This window comes from Peromyscus maniculatus, chromosome 6, assembly GCF_049852395.1.
Source record: "Peromyscus maniculatus bairdii isolate BWxNUB_F1_BW_parent chromosome 6, HU_Pman_BW_mat_3.1, whole genome shotgun sequence".
NCBI lineage: Eukaryota > Metazoa > Chordata > Mammalia > Rodentia > Cricetidae > Peromyscus > Peromyscus maniculatus.
Window position 1 is genome coordinate 42343470 of NC_134857.1, and position 22779 is coordinate 42366248.

The 22779-nt window shown below is 37.1% G+C and overlaps 1 protein-coding gene across 1 annotated transcript; it reads left to right on the forward strand.

The window, feature by feature from the left end:
• Window positions 1-936: 936 nt before the first annotated feature.
• Window positions 937-21453, forward strand: LOC102915637 (arylacetamide deacetylase). Its single transcript, XM_076574147.1, has 5 exons — window positions 937-1112; window positions 10109-10331; window positions 17052-17121; window positions 18098-18269; window positions 19830-21453. The coding sequence occupies exons 1-5, from the start codon at window positions 978-980 to the stop codon at window positions 20424-20426; spliced, it is 1197 nt and encodes a 398-aa protein (XP_076430262.1). The 5' UTR covers window positions 937-977; the 3' UTR covers window positions 20427-21453.
• Window positions 21454-22779: the final 1326 nt, after the last annotated feature.

Below are 22779 nucleotides of genomic sequence, written 5' to 3' on the forward strand. Positions count from 1 at the left end.
TAAATGAAATATTAGCTTTAAAATATGTAATTATGTTCACTCTTTAAAAAGTAGTCTGGTAATACTCTTCCTTATACTCCAGTGTTGATAGGGAGATCAAGAGATGTAATGAACTTATTGAGAAAATTAAGTTAGCTGTTTAAATTTGGCATGGAATATGCTTGGTACTTAATAAAACAGAATTCAGTCATTCAAACTTTGAGCCATTTACTATCCAAGTAAATGGGACTTAGAAAAAAATGTTATTTTTTTCTGTGGGTTTACTGCTGGCAACTATAAACTAACAGCCTAACAAAGACATCAAGTTTTAATTATAATATTAGACTGAGTAGAGGAAACAGGTTTTACAAGCAAGTTGTACAGACTGGAATCAACTGAGCTGTAAACTGGAAGAGAAAAGGATGTAATTTCACCTTCATCTCAAAATAAAAGAAATAATATAAATAAAAAGGAAAGAATTTCCTAAGCAGTGCAATTGAATAGTCATTAAAAAAAAAGAAGAAGAAGCTGAAGTGTCTCAGCAGGGGTCATATCAAGGCACAAAGAGAATAAAGAGAAAGGGACTTCCTTTTAAAAGTACACATTGCTTTAAAGGTGCTGTTAATCTTCTTTTGTTTAAACTTGATGCACACCCTGGGCTCCTGTATGTTGCAATATCCTTTGCATACAGAGAAGAGAGTCTGTAGATAATACTTTTGTTATGATACGTTTCATTTAAAACTGGCATAGAAACAGGATCTGGTTCCTAGATTGGAAGTAACTTGGAGAGAACAATTCTGCTTTGAAAATTCTTTCTTTGTGTGTGAATTATGAAAAGGACAAAGGATTTTGGAGTGCTTACGCAGTAAGAGATTGTGCGGTGGTATTTGTACTTAATAAGTTAGGTAACACTTTACAGCAGGTTAAAATTCAACCTCCAAAGATTTGAAAACAATTGCATCTGCTGTGTTGCTAAAGTAAACCGAACAGAGAGAAACATGGCAAGAACCATTTTGCTTCTTGTCGCTGTGGTCCTTGTAGCTTATTATATTTATGTTCCTCTTCCAGGTGATATTGAGGAGCCTTGGAAACTGTTACTTGAAACGACAACTCTAAAAATAATAATGGATTTGGTAAGTTCTGTGTGAACAGTAAGTTCTGAACTTCATCTGCCTTATGAATACTGTACAATTTAATAGAGAGAAAATAGTGGTTGAGAAGTTTCTTATCATTCTCAGTCTCTTGCTTTAATCCCAGTATAGACAGCAACAGGGAAGAGGCTGGGGAGAAAGAAGAGGGAGCAAGGATGGAGGGTGTGTGTTTTACAGTACTGCCAGGTGAAGATCTTTAGAAGGATCAACTTCAGGAAAGGAAGAATGGAATAGTCTTCTGTCTAATTACAGAAATCTGTGCAAGTACTCTTGGAATCAGGCATGAAAACACATGTTTTCTAGCACAGTATGTGAGAATAACTGATTAAAATAAAAATAAAAAAGCAACACATATGATTCCCGATTGGAGCAGGTGTATTGCTGTAGGAGAATGAGGTCACCTGGCTTGCTGCTTATAGTTGTTCACAGCTAGTTCTTTTCTAGTGAGTATTAGTACATAGAAATAAAATCATGCACGTGTCCTTTAGCCTTCTCTGTAGAAAATATCCTTATGGAGCAAAAGACACCAGTCAATGACGCAGCCTGAATATCAAACGTGTCACACATTGTCTTAGTTAGGATTCTATTGCTGTGAAGAAACACCATGGCCATGACTCCTCTTATAAATGAAAGCATTTAATTGGGGCTGACTTTCAGTTCAGAGAAAGTCATAAGCAGACACAGTGCTGGAGAAGGAGCCTAAATTTATATATATATATATATATATATATATATATATATATATATATATATATATATATATATATATATATATACACATACATACAGGAAGAAGAGAAAGTGACACTGGGCCTGGCTTGAACATTTGAAATCCACCCCCAGTGACATACTTCCTCCAACAAGGCTTTTATATTTTTTTTTCATTTTATGTAACTCTGAAAAAAATGTAATGTGCTTTATTTTTATTTTCTTATTTATTTGACCTTATTTTAGTTATATTTAGTTATTTAGTTACTTTGCTAGAATATCTATTTGGTATTAGATATGGGTTTGCTTATTTGCTCAGCATTTCAATACTAGCTTCTAAATTGTATATAAAATTGTGCAAATAGTTTGTTTGGCTGTGCTATACATACATGATCCTTCAATGAATAATATAAAAAATATTATCATTTGTCATTCTTTCTCAACTATTTTTATAATACTCTTTCCTTTTGATTTTTTTATATAATATGTAATATTTTGAGTTTTAGTTTGATTTTTGGTGAAGTTAATTTGACATTTATTCTTATTCCTTTTTAATTCTCAAAACATGAAGGCTGATAGCAGTGTATTTTATTTATTTCTCCCTTCTGATTAGGAATAATCTTATAATATCTTTCTGTCTAGTCCTTGATTTCATATGATTCTGCTTTCCAATAGTCTATGATATTTTAAGAATTCATTTCTGAAGTCGAGTATAATATTGTTTTATTATATTTGTGATGACATTTTCTTTATAAATACTTGCACTATTTATTTATAGTACATATCATTTTGCTCGAATGGTATGTGTACATTTCTTGTATTGTTATCATTATAATGCAATGGTTTTTCATGGACAGTTTTCAACTATGTCTTGGAGAATACAGTCAAATAGTTTTATTCAATTTTCAAATGTAAGGAATCTTGATGCTGTAATGTCTGTGTATACAAATATATGCAATATTTAAAATATAAAAAGAGATGTAGTCTCTTCAAACTCCCTGGCCAATAATGCAAAGGGAGGTATCACATGTCTGGGCATTTTGTTTCATAGTCTATAGCTTCTGTAGGGTCTTACTTTTGTGGAGTAATTCCATATATATTATTCCATACTTATACACACACACACACACACACACACACACACACACACATATATATATATATATATATATATATATATATATATATATACACATTTCATGTATAAAGTCTTCTTACTCAGTGTTCTACTGCTGTGAAGAGGCATCATAATCACAGAAACTTGTATTTAAAAAAGCATTGAATTGGAATTTACTCACAGTTTCAGAGGTGTAATTCATTATCATGGTAGGAAGCATGATGACATGCAGGCAGTTATGTTGCTGGAGAAGTAGTTGGAAGTTTTTTTTTTAAAAAGATTTTTTTTTATATTTTTTTTAAGATTTATTTATTATGTATACAGTATACTGCCTGCATGTGTCCCTGTAGGCCAGAAGAGGGCACCAGGTCTCATTACAGAAGGTTGTGAGCCACCATGTGGTTGCTGGGAATTGAACTTAGGACCTCTGGAAGAGCAGCCAGTGCTCTTAACCACTGAGCCATCTCTCCAGCCTGAAAGTTCTTTATTCATATATTCAGACAGCGGGAAGAGAGAAAAACTGAGACTGACTTGGGTTTCTGAAACCTCAAAGCCTATACCCAGTTATTCACTTCCTCTAATAAGGCCACACCTCCTAATAGTGCCACTCCCTGTGAGCCTATGGGGGGCCATTTCCAGTCAAACCACCACATTCCATTCCCTGCCTCATAGGCTTGTAGTCATATTGTAATGCAAAAATGCATTCAATCCAACTTCAAAAGTCCACATAGTCTATAATAGTCTCAACACTGTTTTAAAGTCTCTTCTGAGACTCAATGCAATCTCTTAACAGTAACCCCCTGTAAAATCAAAACAGAAAAACAGATCCCACACATCCAACATACATATTACTATTCCCAAAGGGAAGAAAGACAGAAAGTGAGGAAATATTAGACCAAAATAAGAATGAAAACCAGCAGGGCAAACAAATTCTGCATCTCCAAGTCTGATGGCAAAGTGTTCTTCAGATCTCCAACTCCTTTCTGCTTGGTTGACAGCAACATTTCTTTCACTTGGGCTGATTTCCACACCCCATTAGTAACTCTTTTTGGCAGGTATCTCATGATTTTGGCATTTCCAACATCTTGGGTGTTCCAATGAAATTCAGGCTCCACTTTCACAGCTTCACACGATAGCTTGTCTTGAGTCTCTATGCAGGGACACCCAAAACACACACCTGGCCTGAATGGCTTTCCATAGCCATGGAGGGGATTCCACAACTTCTTTCTTGTATCCTTTACATTAAATCCAGAACCACCTGTCCAAAACTGCCAAGTGTTTCTACTTTCTGGGGCTGAAACCCAGCCTTCTCAGGCATATTTATTTTCACCAGCTTTCTGTTTCCTATGGTTTCCTTCACAGCTTATACTTTTCTTTAATTCCTTTTCACAAGTTGGAAGCTTATCTGAGTGGGCCTTGCCCATATATTATCAGAATTTTCTTTAAACTTCTTATCTCCTGGAGCACTGAACTTGGCTCCATTATACTTCCTGGTCATCCCTCTCTCCTCAAACTGTTCATTTACATTTTCTATGATTCCTTGCTCAGCTTGCTCCTTTTCATTATAGACCTACATAACATATGAGTGGCCACTAAAAACCACACATGGTCAATACTAGGTTCTCTTGAAACAGTCTCTGCCTAGGCCATTAATCCAAAGCTCTTCAGTTTAGCCTCAGGCAGATTTCTAGGACAAGTGTAGGAAGCAGCCACATTCTTCACCAGAATATCATAAGAACAGTCTATAGGCCACTTAATAATTTTCTTTTCCTCTGAAACCTCCTCAGCTGGATAGTCATAATCTACATTGTTCTCAACACCATTGTCTTCCATGCTCCTACTGATATGGCCCATTAAGCTTTCTGAATACAATGTCCCAAAATTCACATTCTGCCAAGAAGCAGCATGGTAAGACCTGTCACAGCAATACCCCACTCCTGGTACCAACTTCTATCTTAGTCAGTGTCTTGTTGCAGTGAACAGACTTCATGATCATAGCAGTCCTTATAAAGAAAGCATTTAATTGGGGCTGCTTACGGTTTCAGAGGTTTAGTTCAAGTGGCAGCATACAGGCAAACATATTCTTGGAAAAGTAGCTGAGAGTTATACTTGTGGATCCACAGGCAGGAGGAAGAGGAAAAAACTGGGACTGGCTCGGGCTTCTGATATCGCAATCCCAGCAGTGATGCACTTCTTTCAATCAAGCCACACCTACTCCAACAGATAGTGCTACTCCCTAAGCATTCAAATATATATGTCTATGGAACCATTCTTATTCAAACCACTTCTTTCTTTCTTCCTTTCTTTCTTTCTTTCTTTCTTTCTTTCTTTCTTCCTTCCTTCCTTCCTTCCTTCCTTCCTTCCTTCCTTCCTTCCTTCCTTCCTTCCTTTCTTTCTTTCTTTCTTTCTTTCTTTCTTTCTTTCTTCTTTCTCTCTCTCTCTCTCTCTCTCTCTCTCTCTCTCTTCCTTTCTTTCTTCCTTCCTTCCTTCCTTCCTTTCTTTCTTTCTTTCTTTCTTTCTTTCTTTCTTTCTTTCTTTCTTTCTTTCTTTCTTTCTTTCTTTCTTTCTTCATAACTCAGTCTATTTCCTGCTGTCTATATACTCATGAGTTTAAAGCCTTCTTCCACAGTGGATTGATTCTACAGGGACCACACTCTTAAAGAGAATGGATTCTCCCTTTCTCAAAAGCATCAGCTGTTAGTAGCTCTTCAGTTAATTGTGAGGACTCATGTTCTCTTCACTTTTCCATGGCAGTGTTGTTTGGCTTAAACTTGCTATAAGTCTTATGCAGATAGTCAAAGCTGCTGTGAGTTCCTGAGTCCAGTAGTCCCGACATGTCCATAAGACACGGTTTCCAGTCCCACTGACATTCAGCCCTAGCAGTCTTTTTTCTCTATTGTACTTTTTGATCTTTGAGCCCTGTGAGGAGACAGTGTGATATAAGTTCCATTTATGGCTGAGCATTCCACAAAACTAATTCTCTGCACTTAGGTCATTTTTGAGCTTCTGTGCTAACCTCCCCTATTTAAATAAGGCATCTTTGTGGAATAACAAGCAGCTATAATTGCATGAATGTACATCTGAGACTGAAGTTCAACTGAGTTACATACTTGTTTTGGTGGCATTACCTTTTTTTTTTTTACTAGTATGGCTCTGTAGTATATCTTGAGATTAAATGTAGCAAATCCTACAGCATCATCACCATTATTAGTATTGTTGTTGTTACTGGTAGTACTAGTAATAGTGGTGTTTTGCTTCACTTTGGTTCTTCTAATCACGTTCAAAATTGCTTTAGCCATCTGCTAGATTTTGTGCTTCTGTGTGGATTTTAAGCCCTTTCTTTCTATTTCTGTAAAGAATATCATTAGATTTTTTTAAAAAAAATTTAATTGAGAATTTTTTATACAATATATTCTGACCTCAGTTTTTCTTCCCCCAGCTCCTCCCTTTCATCAGGATTGCATTGACTCTGTGAATTCCTTTTGTTAGGATGTTTTTACAACATTAATTCTACTAATGCATTGATCATGGACAATATTGCCATATTCTAGTGTTTATTTTGATTTTTTGTTCTTTTAGTATTGAAATTTTTGTCATATAGGTCTTTTAACTCCTCCGTAAGAATTATTACGAGGTTTAAATTTTGATGCTATTGGGAATGGGGTTTTTTTTATTTATTTCTCAGAATTTTTGTTGTTGGGATATAGAAATGATACTGGTTATTGTAAGATAATTTTGTGTGATTTATAATTTTTCTCTGTAAAGTCTGTATGATTTATTAGATTTGTTGGCTTAAGTATGTTGAGCCATTCTAAATTTCTGCTGTGAGGACATCTGTGCTTATGGTGGGTTTTTGTTTTGTTTTGTTGTTGTTGTTGTTGTTTTGGTTTTTTTAGGGTTGTACTATCTTTCTGGTTGAATGTTCCCTTGATCAGAATGAAGTATTAAAGACATCTTTATCTCTCCTCCTTAATTTTTTGTTTGAAATCTGTTTTGTCAGATATTAGAAAAAGATCCTTGTTTGTATTCCAATATTCCACTTAATAAAATATTTGTCTGAGTAGTTGAATTATTATAAAACTATGACTTAAAAGAGCAAAGGAATAATTCATCCAGGGGTATTCTGTATTTATCTCACTGTGTTTATGTTACTTTTGTATTAAAATATTAGTCTGTGTCAATTATAATTTTCTTAAGGGAAGCTATAATCTGATGGTTACAGCAATAGCACCATCTGAAATTCATCTATATGAGGAACTCCTGAGTTCCTGAAAGAAGAGCCAAGTGCTTCTTTGTATCTGTTTGGGGTGACTTTGGGTGACTTGGGCACTAATGAATGTGTTGGGGGCATCTGAATTACGACATACAACAGTCTCATAAGAACACATCAGAAACAGTCAGAGCTTTCCTGGATTGGTACTTCTAATGGTTCATTTGTGAGGTATACATAAGGATTGTCTACCTAGTACCATAAGATAACCCAGAGATCTTGTTATTGGGGGCATTCTATGTGATGCACTGAGGATATCTGATGTTGTTAATACTTACAAGAGAAATCTTCTACCAGAAAATGATTCTTACTGTCCCAAAACAAACCCCAATAATGAATTCTTGCATCAACAACAAAATAAGCCTCTAATAAAGAAGTCTAAAAAAATGTGTAGAATTACTGAAAATAACTGAATAGTCCTGTGGGATGTCCTGTATCCTGTAAATATATGTTGCTATGATTGATTGATAAATGAAATGCTGATTGGCCAGTAGTCTGGCAGGAAGGATAGTGTAGGCGGGACAAGGAGAGAGGAAAATGCTTGGAGGTGTAAGGCTGAGGAGAGGAGATGCTTCCAGCCACCATGAGGAGAAGCATGATGTAAGATACCAGTAAGCCACGAGCCACGTGGCAAGGTATAGATTAATAGAAATGGGTTAATTTAAGATATAAGAACAGTTAGCAAGAAGCCTGCCATGGCCATACAGTTTATAGTGATATAAGTCTCTGTGTGTTTACTTGGGGGACGAGAGTAGGAGAGATTTGTTCCAGGACACAGGAAAATTTCAGCTACAGAATAGTGTCCCCAAGTTTGCCTCATTTTAGCATTTTTTAAAAGTCGTTACAAAATTAAACTACTATTTGTGACCTGTCCAAGTAAAAATGTTGATAAGTGTGATTGTGTATACACTTTTAGTATCCTCCTTTGCATAATTCCTCCCTCCCTTCTGAGCCTAAGTTCTGTCCCCTCTTCTCTTTTTTCTTTCCTCCCCTCTTTTTCTACTGCTCCTTTCTTTCATTGTTTCTGTCTTGCTCCGTTTCTGCTGTTTTTGAAAAATTGGCTATTAAACATCCTTTCCTTAACTGGGCCTAAATGAAATGCATGCATTTAAGAATGAATTCTAAAACCTGGGATTGAAAAAGTAACTTCATTTTGGTACTAAGCCAGTATTTAAGGATTCAAGGCTGTCAAAATGATCCTGGTGTCTAACCATATGAATATGCAGATAATGTGGGTGTTTTATTATGACATAAATAAATTAAAATTTTGTCATATATGTATCTGGGACAATTAACAAACATGTTTTGATAGATTACAGTGTGTAGGGGTCAATTTAATGTTACCTTATTCCTGGGCCTTTGTTAAGAGTATAATTATGTTTTGTTTTGGCATTTTACTATCTTATTAATTGTTTGCTTGATAGTTTTTGATTTTTGTCTTAGTGTGCTTTTTTTTTCTTTTGAGAGAGAACATAAAGTTGGGTGGGTAGGGAGTTGGGGAGGATTTTGAGTTGGAGGAGGGAAAAACATAATCAAAATACAGTATATGAAAAACACTTTTAAATAAAAATTCCAATATGATTATTAAAAGTAAAACATTCTAACTAATATGAAGTTCCATATATGAAAAATATTAAAAGAATGTGTGCTATGATTTGATGACAAAATTATAAAAGCACAAAGTGTTTTAGATGGTAGTAGCACAGACTGGCGTGTAAACCAATAGAAGAGAAGACCCAAATGTAAATTAACATTGTAAAGCTATTTCATATTTCACAAAGATGCCAATGCACATACTAGAAAAAAGACAGGATCTTCAACAAATTCTACTGGGACAACTGCATGTGAACATGTAAAAGAAAGCTATATCTATCATACTGCCCCAAAACCAACTCCAAATCGATCAAATATCTCAATGTGAAACCTGAAATGCTGAAATGGCTATAAAGAAATACAGGCAGTACCCTACATGAATATAGATGTAGAGAGGACTCTCTGAATGGGACACCTTTTACCCAGAAATTAAGGTCAACAATTGAAGAAAATAGCAAAGAAAACTCTCAGTTGAGTGAAGAGGAATCTCTTAGAGGGAGAGAATCTTTGCCAGGTATATATTTGATAGAAGGTTGAGATCTAGAATATAAAATAATTCAAAGAAACAAATGACAAAATTAAAATTAACTAAAAATTAGGAGCTGAAGAGATGGCTCAGTAGTTAAAAGCACTGGCCACTCTTCCAGAGGACCTGGTTTCAATTGCCAGCATCTACATAAAAGCTGACAACTGTCTGTAACTCCAGTTGCAGGGTACCTGGCATCCTCATACAAACATGAATGCAGACAAAACACTAATGCACATAAGTCAAAAAATTAAAAGACGTACAATTATTAAAATACATAAATTAACTATGTGGGTGTCAACATCAATTGATAAGTCTACAACACATTCCCTATACCTGAGGCTGAGAGAATATCACACACAGGGGGCAGAAAGATTGTAAGCGCCAGAGGACCAGGATGTCTGAGGTGACCATGGAAACTGCACCTAGGAAATCTCAAAAATCGGTGACCTAAGCAAGACAAGCACACTGGCAATTCCAGCTCACATTCCAGTGAGGATGGCAAAAATTCACAAGACCCCAACCAGAGCTGAAGAGTTACAGGGAATTAAGTCTGATGAGAGATGGAGAATCAGTTGTCTCAAGGGAAGAGACTCTGATAGGTTATGCAATCACGAGCAGTGAGCCCTAAAACATATACACAGGAACAACACTAAAGGAGTTCAGCAGGCTGTATTTACACACTCTCTCTCTCTCTCTCTCTCTCTCTCTCTCTCTCTCTCTCTCTCATACACATTTTAATCATTTTTCTCCTCTTCACTTAGTTTTCTTTTACTGAGCTTTTGGGAATCAATCATTTGATGGACTCAGTACAGTTCCTTATGAGATTTCAAGAAGTCCCAGCCACTTCTGATGAAAATGTCACTGTGACTGAGACAACTTTTGACGGTGTTCCTGTTCGCATCTACATGCCCAAAAGGAAGTCAGAGGCGCTCCGGAGGGGCCTGTTTTTTATTCATGGCGGTGGTTGGTGTTTGGGGAGTGCTGGTATGTCCTCTTTGTTGAGCATTCTTGTTTGTCTGATAAAATGTGATATTTGCTTCACATTAAAAGCTCATATATGTTAGTAATAATAACATAAGTAAGTGATATATAAGAAGTAATAATGCTTTGATTGTTTGAAATGTATTCTCCTCTGAAAAGGGGATTGATTACTAAGAACTGTAGAAAATCTCAGGTAAGAAGAGAAAGGGCCTCTAGAACCCTGGGCTTTATTATTGCAGAATGCTGGGAGAACAGAGGTGGGGTGAGCTAGCAGCAAGTAGAGATGGTGACTGTGCTCTTTTATAATGAGGGAAAAAAGAACAAAGATGTTAGGTGTGAAAAGCACAGAACTGAACGTGCTATTTTTATTTGATATTATATATTTCCCTTATTACATATGGATTATATAATATAATATTTACCACATATAATTATATTTATTATAATTTTGCTTTACTGAATTTAAATATATAAAATATAAATAATATACCCAATATATCTTATATATTTTATAATGTATACATTTCATAATAACATGAGGAGGCTATGAAAATTTTATAAGTTGATTTTTAGATAGTGGCATATGAGGTATTCTGGAATTTGAGTTGTGATTAAGGGATTAAGTACATTTGGCCTGGACAATGGGAGGTAATTGTGCTTCTCTTTCTTCCTTGGGGATCATCAGCCACTGGTCCATGAGGTTGGAGGCAGCAGAAGTGGGGAACAGGGTTCAGACAGCTGTGGATATGATGGAGATAGCCCTCAAAGATGTGACTTTGTGAGACAACTCAACTTTATTCTAGAGTGTATGGAATATGTAGGTTTGGGGACAGTAGTTGAGGAATCACCTAATTTACAGTAAACAGCGTACTCCTATCATAAATCCGGGTTAGTGGAAGCATGGCCCTATGATAAAACCCAGAGCATGCTATTAAATTACTATGTGGTCAGAAGGGGAAGAGCATTTGCAGGGAATTCAGTTAAGGGTCATCCTTGAGATAGTCAAATCAGGCATTTGGGCCTAGAGACATCCTCCAAATAAGGGCAGGTAGAGAGCAGGAAACCTTGCTGGGGAGGCAGTCCTTCATGTTGCCAAGCTTGGAGAAAGCTGCCAGGCCATGATAGACTGCGACCTCTTATCAGTAGAACCTCCCAACATCTCCCCCAGTTCTTTTTTTACAATGGAGAGGTGTCATTGTAAGCTCTGAGGAACCTGTCATCTGAATGAGAAGGGTCCACAGCCTGGTAGTGAAGCATGACCTGATTGGTGATAATTTTTGCAATGGTAGTAGTCTATCACAGGGGGAATTGAATAAGGCAAGGGACAAGCTTTAAAATAAAACACAGTATAATCAGGGGACTGATAAAGAGTAGGAGCCAGGAAAATAAGGGGTTTATGGAACCAGCTAAGTTGCTCTATGGGTTAGAATTTTGAGAGCAGGTCTTTGAGGGTGTTGTCATTAGTTTCAACATCTGATTCATTTATGTAGAAGCAACATTCTTCCCCCTGAACCAAACAAGTCCCCCCATGTTCAACATGTTATGAGATCCAGTGCTCTTCTCTTTGGAGCACAAGCCCAGTAAGAGAGTGCATCTGTTGCTAGAGGGATTCAAGGCTGTCAGTCATGGATGTCATCGCCTGATTATGTCTGTTTCTGAAGTCCCAAGACAAATGTTGTGTCTGGAGCATGGCAGTTGTTGCAGCCCCAGCAGATCCAAGGGAGATGACAATTCCTATTCCTACCAGTAAAGGAAGGACTAGCTCTCATCTTTGGTTTGTAGCAGCAGTGTTGCTTCTTCCTCCTTGTAAGGATAGACCTGGGGAACAATCACAGTGGGGGTGCAAAACGCTGGCAGAGGTGTGTCTTTGCAGGCTATCTTTCCCTTACTCCAAAGAAGGAGAGGGGCGGCACGTGTTAGCCTGGAAAGAGTGATGGTAGTGAGACATTGGTAATGAGTAGGCTTGTCCAGACTGGACGTGCAAACTGGACAGCTAGTCAAATAGGAGACTATTGGATGGGCAAGAGCCAGTGGAATCTTTTGTGGTCCTGGGGGAAAGGAGAGTGGTATTGTGTTGCTGGAGGGCTTCTCTCCAGGTTCCTCAAGCCCCGCAGTCCCACAATCCACTTATAAAATAATCACTCAGACGCTTATATCACTTATAAACTGTATGGCCGTGGGAGGCTTCTTGCTAACTGTTCTTTTATCTTAAATTAACCCATTTTTATAAATCTATACCTTGCCACGTGGCTGGTGGCTTACCAGAGTCTTCACATGCTGCTTGTCCTGGCGGTGGCTGCAGTGTCTCCCCTCAGCCTTCCGCTTCCCAGAATTCTCCTCTCTCCTTGTCCCACCTACTTCCTGCCTGGCCACCTACTTCCTGCCTGGTCACTGGCCATCAGTGTTTTATTTATATAGAACGATATCCACAGCAGTATTGAGCAGTACAGCTGTCAGCAGAGGTCTATTGCTGGATGCACAAAAGAAACAGTTAGAGGCATTAGGGTGGGTAGTGAAAGGGCAAAAGTCAATAACATATTGAGCATACTGTGGCCAGCATGGACTGAGCAATGCTTCTGAGTTGTGTCTCCTGTTTTAAGAATATTTTGCGGGCTAGTGTGGATGAAAAGGTCCACAGCAGCTGATAAGAAATATGAATATCAGCAGAGGGATGCTCAGCATAACCTGCGGGAAATGGTTTTCCCACGACTCCTGTTTTTCATCTTCCATTCCAGGAGTGATAATGGTGAGATGTTTATTTAGGTTTTGAAACAGAAATGGCATCCTTGGTTGGGGCAGTCCAAGGACCCAACCTTCTGGATTTTTGCCCTCATAGATTTCCTGAAGGGAAAAAATGCCAGTAGTGGGTGTTGTGTTGGTAATTAGGGGGCTGAGCATAGGCAGGACAGGCCTGTAATATAAAAGAGACCAGAAATTGTTTTTAAAAGAGCAGAGAGGGATGCTTGGGAGAGGAACATATGGCGTTGACAGTGGCTATCAGGTCATGGATGTCCTTTCAGGAGATTTTAGTTGTTTTTTAAGAGGTGGCACTTTTCCCATATCCACTGTCCCTGATTGGTCAGTGAGAAGTTGGCAATCTTTCTGGTCATCAGGTGATGTCAGACATTTCTGGATGGGACCCAAATAGGCCTCAGTTGGTCCTTTTTGTGGAAGAAACACAAGCAAAAAACTTCTTCCCGTTGTGAGGAAGGGGTTAGGTCCTTTCCACATTCCATCTGTGGTGTAACTCCATCATACCAAGATGGAAAGGTATTTGGAGTTTTTGTAGATATTAATATATTTAGGGTAACCAGGGCCATTGCCAAATGCATGTTAGAGGTGTAGATGTTCATTTTTTGTTGTTGTTGTTAAGTTGAGCATTTTGGAGTTTGATGTGTTTTTTTCTATGATCCTTTAGCCTTGAGGATTGTAAGAAATCCCCATGTGGTAGGCAATCTCCCATTATAAGCAAAGGCCTTGAATTGGGAACTGGCAAAAGTAGGACCATTGTTAGATTTTTTTTTTTTTTAATTTAGGACAGGGTATGTGAGCCATGCCTGTAACTGGTAGGGACTGAGGGACACTGGGAGAACATGGCAGCCAAATCCAGGTTTGATATGTTAAATAGGCACCTCAGCCTTTTGTCCCAGGTGTGTGTGTGTGTGTGTGTGTGTGTGTGTGTGTGTATGTGTGTGTGTTAAAGATAAAAATTAAAAAAGTAAAGCTAAAAATTAGCTTAAATTTTTTAAATACTGACCAAGATGGAATTTGGTCAGGACCACCATCTGCTGTGTGGCCCTAAGATGTGTGTTGTTGGGACTTGTATGGACGAGACCATATGCCACATACCTTTTTATAAGGCTTTGTTGTTGCTTTTTTAAGAACTGCAAATTTCAGAATCCCGGGAAGTTATCTGACCTTGGGCAGGTGTTATTTTTCTAAAAACTATAATTCCCACAATCCCAGGAAGTTACTTAATCTCTTAACAGGTGCTATCTTTTTAAGAAGTACAAGTCCCAGAATTCCAGGAAGTTACCCTGTCTTTGGGCAGGTGGGGCTGATAGGTTACTTCAGGTCTAACATTCCCCCTGTGCAGCAGTATCTTGGGTCAAATATTTGACTTTATGATGGGAAGTGGTTTACTTTAGGATCTAATAACAATCAGGTTAATGACACCAAGACAGAAACTATCATTTAGTTATTACATTAATGATGTAAGAGCCAATAGTAATTAACAAAACAGAATGGCCAAAGGCCCCGTGATTGACAATATCTCTTTGTTCTGCATAAAGCAGACCAGGTGTTCTATCATATTATAGAACCATTTTAATTAGTGAATCTACCTGTTGATAAACCTGAGCCCATTTTTATATATCCATCAACATTATAAGTAGTCATTTTGTCCCCTATGTCAGGGAGTTTTCTTTTGACTTAGCCTTATTTAGCAACTTTTACCAGGGCAGGGATGATGTCGTCTCTTCTGCAGCTCCTCCCAGCTAAGCTGGGAAATGGGTTGTCAAGCTCCAGGAAGGCTAATCAAAGGCTGGGCAATGGGTGTTTGTCAGAAGCATCGGATTATCTGCTCCCGGTGGAGGGACAAGGAACATTCATATTGGCTGGACTGGTTCATACCAATTTTCAGCAAGTCCAGAGCTCAGCAGTTTGAAGTTTGCAGGTGCTCCCTAGATGGTGACTGTCAACCAAGTAGAAACCAGTTGAGTTATAGATTAGACAGAAATGTCTTCAGTTTGATGGGAAGCACCCTTACATCTGTATTTAGAGGACAACCAAAGGAAACAAAATCTCAAGCTTGTGACTAATTTTAGAGCTAGAATTATAGCTTGTCAGAAATCCACTGGTTAATGGTAAAACTCTGAAATTTTGGAATGTTAGTGTAACAATAGCATAGAAGGGAAAAGAATTCTGAAACATTTTTATATGCCTTTAGCCATCTTTATATCTTTACAAATTGTATCCCCCATTTATCTTAAAACAACTTTTAGATCCTCACAACCCAGGTCTTAATGTTCTCAGACTTCTGTAACTTGCATTTACACACATTAATGCATCTTCTTAGACTCTAAAACATTTTTATAGATCCTTACAACTTAAAGTTTAAACATCACACCCTTTTTTCCCTATCTAATCATTTACCAGGAGACACAGGTGATTGATTGCTAAGGGAAGGTATAGTAGAGTAAATTTTTTTAAATAAAAGAATAGGAAAAATTTACATTGATGCCTGTTTTGTTAATTAATCTCATATCTCTGAGTCTGATAACAATGTAAACCATGTCTAGACCTAGTAGTAGCTCTAGGAAATTGAGGCCTGTGGCCTGAATTTTACACACAAAGATGACAGAAGGAAGCTGAAGCATTGGGAAAAGAAATGGAAGCTTGTTGTTAAGTCCACTTATTTATCAAGATTGTATTATAATAAAACCTTTCATGAACTTAAGATGTTCTACAGCCTTAAAAATAGTAAATATTTTTAAAAGCTGTTTTTTAAAGCATATCTAGCATTTTTGTAATTTAAATGTAAAATTTTAAATTTCTTTCTTAAAAAGGTTTGAGATCTTTCAAAAACAAGGTATCCTTTTTTACTTCAAGAGGGAAAAAGCAGGGCTCAACCATAATCCACATAAGGTAAAAACAAGCTCTAAGAACGTAGATTATTTAGTATTTGAGATTTATTTATAAACTTTATTTTTAGGACAGGAATTGTCATACAAAAAAATCTATGCTAATATAAAATAGGTTGGAGATCTATTATAGTCTCCTTTGTAGGCCCTCTCCATGTGGTCACTTAAAAATTATATGGTGGTAAGGCCACATGGCATTCATCTTCTCCAACCCTAGCAAAAAATGATGACCACTCACGTGGTTCTTTAGAGATGTCAGCAAGCCACGTGTTAGTTATATGCTAGAATGGGATCAAGGCACATGGTCTCTTTTAAGATTACCTATGTATAGAAGTTTAACTATCAACCATGTATTACTAATTTTAAGTTAACCCCTTTTATAGGTTTAACAGAATTTTAGCCACATCCAATAAAGTGAATCTTGAAGTATAGAATGTTTACATAAATCAAGTCTAATTTTTTTGGTCGTTCTGTTTTGTTCTCTGTGCCAGGAGATTCAACCAGACACAGGGCATAGAGGAAACTTCTAAACGTGCTGGAATCTAGAGATGGAGAGAGCCAGACCCCAACTCTAGAAACAGCTTTTGAATAAAACAGAACACCAAAAAACATCTTCAATGTTTTCTGCACCAAAAGGACACCTAAACATTTGTTAACACAAATCTGTGACCAGAGAGCTCAGAGGTATATTCTGAGGTCTGACCATAAGGGTGGTGACTGCAGAGACAAGGGAGACGGTAGAGACAAAGACATCAACCCATTTCTGTTTCCAAGTCGGGGAATAGTCATGTGTACTTTCAACACCTGAAATCTGCTAAATGTGAGGGAAACACATGGATCTCGAAGAGAATGACAGTGGTTTAGACCAGGCAGTGTGAAGCTAAGAGAGCAAGCCCCTTGACTGTGTCTATGTGAAACCACTCAGGATGTGTTCTCTACATTGATGATGATGGGCTGCTAACAGCAGAAGCCATTGCAAACCGTCTTCTCTGCGAGGAGCAATGTGCGTTGTTGTGCCTTTGCTGGCAAGCTTCTCCAGCAGGTGGCTTGCAGCTCTCTCACTCTGTTTTCTCAATTTCAGCTTCTGTTAACTATGACCTTCTGACAAGACAGATAGCTGATAGACTGGATGCTGTTGTCGTGTCAACCAAGTAAGACTATGGTTTGCTTCTTCCGTGTTCAGTCATGTGCTTTGTGTGGAAAGAAGCCAACACTCTTGGCCATTTGGATTGGTTTGTTTTGGTTTGTTTTGGTAACTCCTGGAATATTTCAGCTGAAATTAAGAGTGTGAGCAAAGAGAAAGTGAACTTGAGTTGGAGAGAATGGAATCAGAGATAACAAAACAAGAAAGCTGAACAAAACACTTAAATCAACCAGGAACCAAAATAGAAAGTTCTGAAGTCATTAGAACACATTAACACTGGTGCAATACACACATCAATGACCTGCATGGAAATCATAGCTTAGCTTCTTCCAGCAGAGTGAGTACTTAGAGAATCACAGGCAAATAAGGTTTGAAATTTTGTCTTGAGTCTCTATACATGTCATATATTATTAATTCAGTCTAATCTATCCATATGTGAACTGAGAATCATATATTTTCTACACAATATGGTCTTTCTGAAGATTACATGGTAAACTGTACTTAAGGTTACTGTATGTCATGGCATAATCATCAATGAAAACAATTAGTCCTCAAGCTACATGTGGAAACAGGCAAATAGCATACTAAGCCAATAACTGATAAACAATTAATTCAATCGGAATGAAAAGAAAAAATGAAGTAACTAATAAAACATAGTGATCACATACCGATTTGATACTAGGTAAGGTTCAAACACGAAATTAATAAGATTTTTTGTCATTGATTAATTTCCAATAGCTGGGAAATGTATTATCTGCTATATTTTTCATTCTTTTATTTTTGCCTCGAGGTGAATTCAATTGGTTTACTCAAGTATTTACTAGTATAATAATGAAATCAGACAAGGTTTTGGGATGGAATATGTCTGCAGGTATATAGCTAGCAATAATATTTGTTTATTAAAGTAAAATTAGACTTTTATTTTAGAGAGATACCATATAAATTTTAATTTCATTCATTTGAAATAATTCTTCTTCACACAGCTATGGCTTAGCCCCCAAATATCACTTTCCACATCAGTTTGAAGATGTGTACAGTGCCTTGCGATGGTTCTTACAAGAAAATATTCTTGAAAGATATGGCGTAGACCCTAGAAGAGTTGGTGTATCTGGGGACAGTGCTGGTGGGAACTTAGCTGCAGCTGTGACCCAACAGGTTTGTTTGGGAGCTTAAAACACCCTATATGTAATTACATTTGCTTCAACATTTGAAAGATCAGTGAAAACATGCTATTTTAGTACCAAGTTAAAATATTACAGAAACACCTGGACTGATGTCAGAAAACATTTTGTCTATATAGTTTTTCTAAGATTGTTCTATGTCAACATTTTCTTTTTTATATACACTATGACAGAACACATTTTCTAGACTGTTGCTTGAATATGATTATTATAATCAGTTATGTAATATCCTTTATTGTTATATTAGGGGTTGTACTAGTAAAGTTGATCAATGAAACTGATTATCCTAACTGAGAACATGGTAACTGTAGTATACACAATTGGAGGATGCCAAAACTGATATAATATTTCTTGGTATCAGAATAATGAAATTTTCCAAAGGAAAAAGTTATTCCAGAAAACTATGAAAGTAATTAGTAGGTTTATAGCAACCTTTTGTTTGAGAAAGGATTGATAATTTTCAGATCTGAATTGTTCATAAAATTTCAGGGTATTTAGCTACTATGAGTACATTTCATTTGCCACACACTGCTACATTTAAGGTACCTTTTTTATTCCCAGAGAAAAGAAGCTACACATTCTGTGGTTTGTTCTAATATCCTGTAAAACAAATGTACAGTATATTCCAGAGTTTGAATTTTACACTGATTGTGTCTTACTTCTCTGGAAGGCAGCATGGTAAACATGAGATACACCTCAAGAGTCAAGAACTTTTGGAACTAAATCAGTATCTGACTATGGGCTTGCCATTTTCTCCTAATTTCTCTAAGCACACATTTGTTTTCCCTGTTATATTATAAACCCTTCTTTTATATGTTAGAGCTTCTGTAGTTTTTAAACAATTCTGATCCATAATTATTTAATATCTGTATAAAATACCATATAATATGCTATGGACCATCACAGACTAAAAAGAAACAGAACATTCCTAGACCAAGACATTTTCAAGACAAAAAAAGCTCCATGTAGTAAACCTTAACATTTGTTGTCTTATCTTCCATAATATATGCAATACTTAAAGGAACCCTTTTGTCTGAGATGAGTGTTGGTACCCTCTCAGGGTTACAGCTGTGAGGCTAAATTGAAGAACCTCCCCTCATTCATGCTCCTGGATAGGAGGACATGCATAAACTACCCCCTCTGTAATATGCTGAAATGATCAGCTCTCAGTGTCAGAGCAAAACAATGTTCATAACAGTTAAAGCTATGCTTCTAATCATCTTCCTTGATTTTGGCTGAAGTTAGTATGTTTAATAATACATGACTTACCAAAATTATAAAAGCCCTTTCAGGAGAAATATGGCATATTATTTCCACTGGTTTTTTTGAAATTCAATCTTGAGTATTCTGTAAAACACGTCTACATGATGACAATAATTGTATTAGAGAGTAGACACTGATAATATAGAAAATTGGAAAATTCTGTGAGATATTTTTGTTGTATCTGATTATCTGAATTTATCTAATTTCTACAGCAGAAAATAGAACTACTAATTAAAATATGTATTCAAATGTAATTTTAATTTCTTTTCAGGTCATACAGGATCCAGATGTCAAGACCAAACTTAAGGTCCAGGCCTTAGTATATCCTGCCCTTCAGGCTCTTGATTTGAAGTTACCTTCATACCAAGAAGGTTCAAATTTTCCATTTTTAACCACCTCATTGATGGGCAGGCTTTGGAGTGAATACTTTAGTACTGATCGAACTCTGGAGAAAGCCATGCTTCTCAACCAACATGTACCTATGGAATTCAGCCATCTGTTCCAATTTGTGAACTGGAGTTCCTTGCTCCCTGAGAGATATAAGACAGGTCACTTTTATGAGAGCCCCACTCCTGGTAGTTCTGAGCTTGCTAAAAAATACCCAGGGTTTCTAGATGTGAAGGCATGCCCTCTGTTGGCCAATGACAACACATTGAGTCATTTACCTCTGACCTATATCATCACTTGTCAGTATGATGTCCTAAGAGATGATGGACTCATGTATGTCAGGCGGCTTCAGAATGTTGGAGTTCATGTGACTCATCACCACTTTGAGGATGGATTCCATGGAGCATTCACCCTTCATCGTTTTAAAATTGCAGACAAGATGCAAAATCAGTACTTGAGTTGGCTTATGAAAAATCTATAGCAAATCCTATACAATGATCTGTTAAAGATATATAAGAAATAAACTAGTAAAAAAAAAATCATGGTTTTGATGTTTCGTATGTATACTGTTTAAACTTCTGTTGTTCCTAAGGAGCTGGTAGCCTTTATCTTTTGTTCTTGTTATTTATTATTAACAGACACTTTTCTATGTTATCACTCTTCCTTTATTTACCTACAGACACACACCCACCTCCAAACCAGCACTTTATGTGGGTGCTGACAAATTCATGTCCCCATGCTTGTGAAGCAAGTACTTTATCAGCTGAGCTATGTCTCCAGGCCAGAATTCATCACAATTCTACAGTATACTTTTACTATGCATTATTATTACACATATAAGAAAATTCGGGCTTAAAGAAGTGAAATAATAACATGTGTTCTAAATCTAGATACCAATTGCAAGACTGATACTCAAGTACATGGTATGTCAACACCAGTGGATTTATATTTGGGAAACTAAACTTCATTTTATACTTCATCATGGTCATTAAATTTCATCATAATTGCCCTTTGCTCTTGATATATACTTTAAACTATGTTTCAAAAGAAAACACAAGTATAGTATAAATGTATATAGTTTCTGAAGTATCATGCCACCTGTTGCTTACTTTAAATTATTTTAATGTTGATAACATTCTAACAATTCATTAATACTGAGGAGAACCTCATCTTATTAGTTCAAAATCCATGTGCTTGTAGCAAATGTGTTTCTACTCTTATACTTTAGAGAATGAGATTTTGCATGTGGCATTCTTTTTCTCAGGACAAAACAGTAACTTTAATTTCTGATATCTCTGATTTCTGTTTCCATTGAGTCAATGAAAATGCTCTGTATATGTGGTTAAGTTCAATACATTGTACTAATCTCTTGTACTCTTGACTTTCTTCTCTACTGGTTGTATGAGCTTGTATACATATCTATTTCCTGCACCAGTAAAATGGCTGCAGTGATGCACCAGTAATAGGATTAGGTGGCAAATAAATTAAATCAAGTTTTGAATGAGAAATTATTGTGTAATATATTCAAAACTATAAAAATGTATTTCAGGTAAGGAGGTCCCTGGACCCTGAGACCCAAATCTACATTTTCTCAGAACACTTAGCTCTGAGGATGACAAGCCTCAAGTCCACAGACCTCCAACACCTAACCTACACCTTTACTCAACCAGTTAACTTTAGACATTCAATCCTAGCCCATAAACAATAACAACATGAAAATTCAAGGTGCCATGACTCCTTCAAAATCTGATAATAAGGGATCTGATGAGTATGACCTGGAAAAATAATCAGAAAAATAATTGAAAATAATGATTGTAACTGTGTTTAAACAGCTCAAGAGAGGTTTAACTATGGCCAAAAAGAACAAAAATGTAGAACTGAAATAAACAAGGAAGTCAATCCAAGATGCAAAAGTAGAATTCAATAAAGAGAAGTACTACAGAAAATCCAAACTGAACTGATGCTGGAAATGAAAAACTCAGGAAGCCAAATACAAACCTCAGTAGGAAGCCTCAAAAATACAGTGTGTCATGTAGAAAGCAGAGTGTTATAGCTAGAAGAAAATGCAGAAGAACGGGATCACTCAGGTAACCCAGACCCAGAAAGACAAACATGGTATTTACTCATTCAAAAGGGTATATTAGATGTAAAGCACAATCCATAGCCCCAAAGAAGCTAGGTAACAAGGAGGACCCTAAGAAGGACATGCATGGATTTGCCTAGGAAAGGGAAATAGATAAGAAATCCTGGGTAAACCGGGGGAAGTATAGAGGGGAGGAGATGGTCTAGTACAGAGAGGGACAGAGAGGGATAGCAATGAAAGAAATAACTATAAGGGATTAGGGAGAAGCCTGGTGCTAGGGAAATTCCCAGGAATCCACAAGGATGACCCCAGCTAAGACCCCTAGTAATAGTGGAGAGGGTGCCTGAACTGGCCTTCTCTTGTAATCGGATTAGTGACCACCCTAATTGTCATCATAGAACCTTCATCCACTTACTGATGGAAGCATATGCAAAGATCCACAGCCAAGCACTGGGCTGAGCTCCTGAGTCCAGCTGAAGAGAGGGAGAAGGGATTATATGAGCAAGGGGGTCAAGATCATGATGGGGATACTCACAGAGACAGCTGACATGAGCTAGTGGAAGCTCAAGGACTCTGGACTGATGGCTGGGCAGCCTGCATGGGACCAAACTAGGCCCTCTACATATGGTGACAGGGTATGGCTTGGTCTGTGTGTGGGGCCCTTGGCAGTGGGACTAAAATTTATCCCTGGTGCATGAACTGGCTTTTTGGAGCCCATTCCCTATGATGGGATACCTTGCTCAGCCTTGAT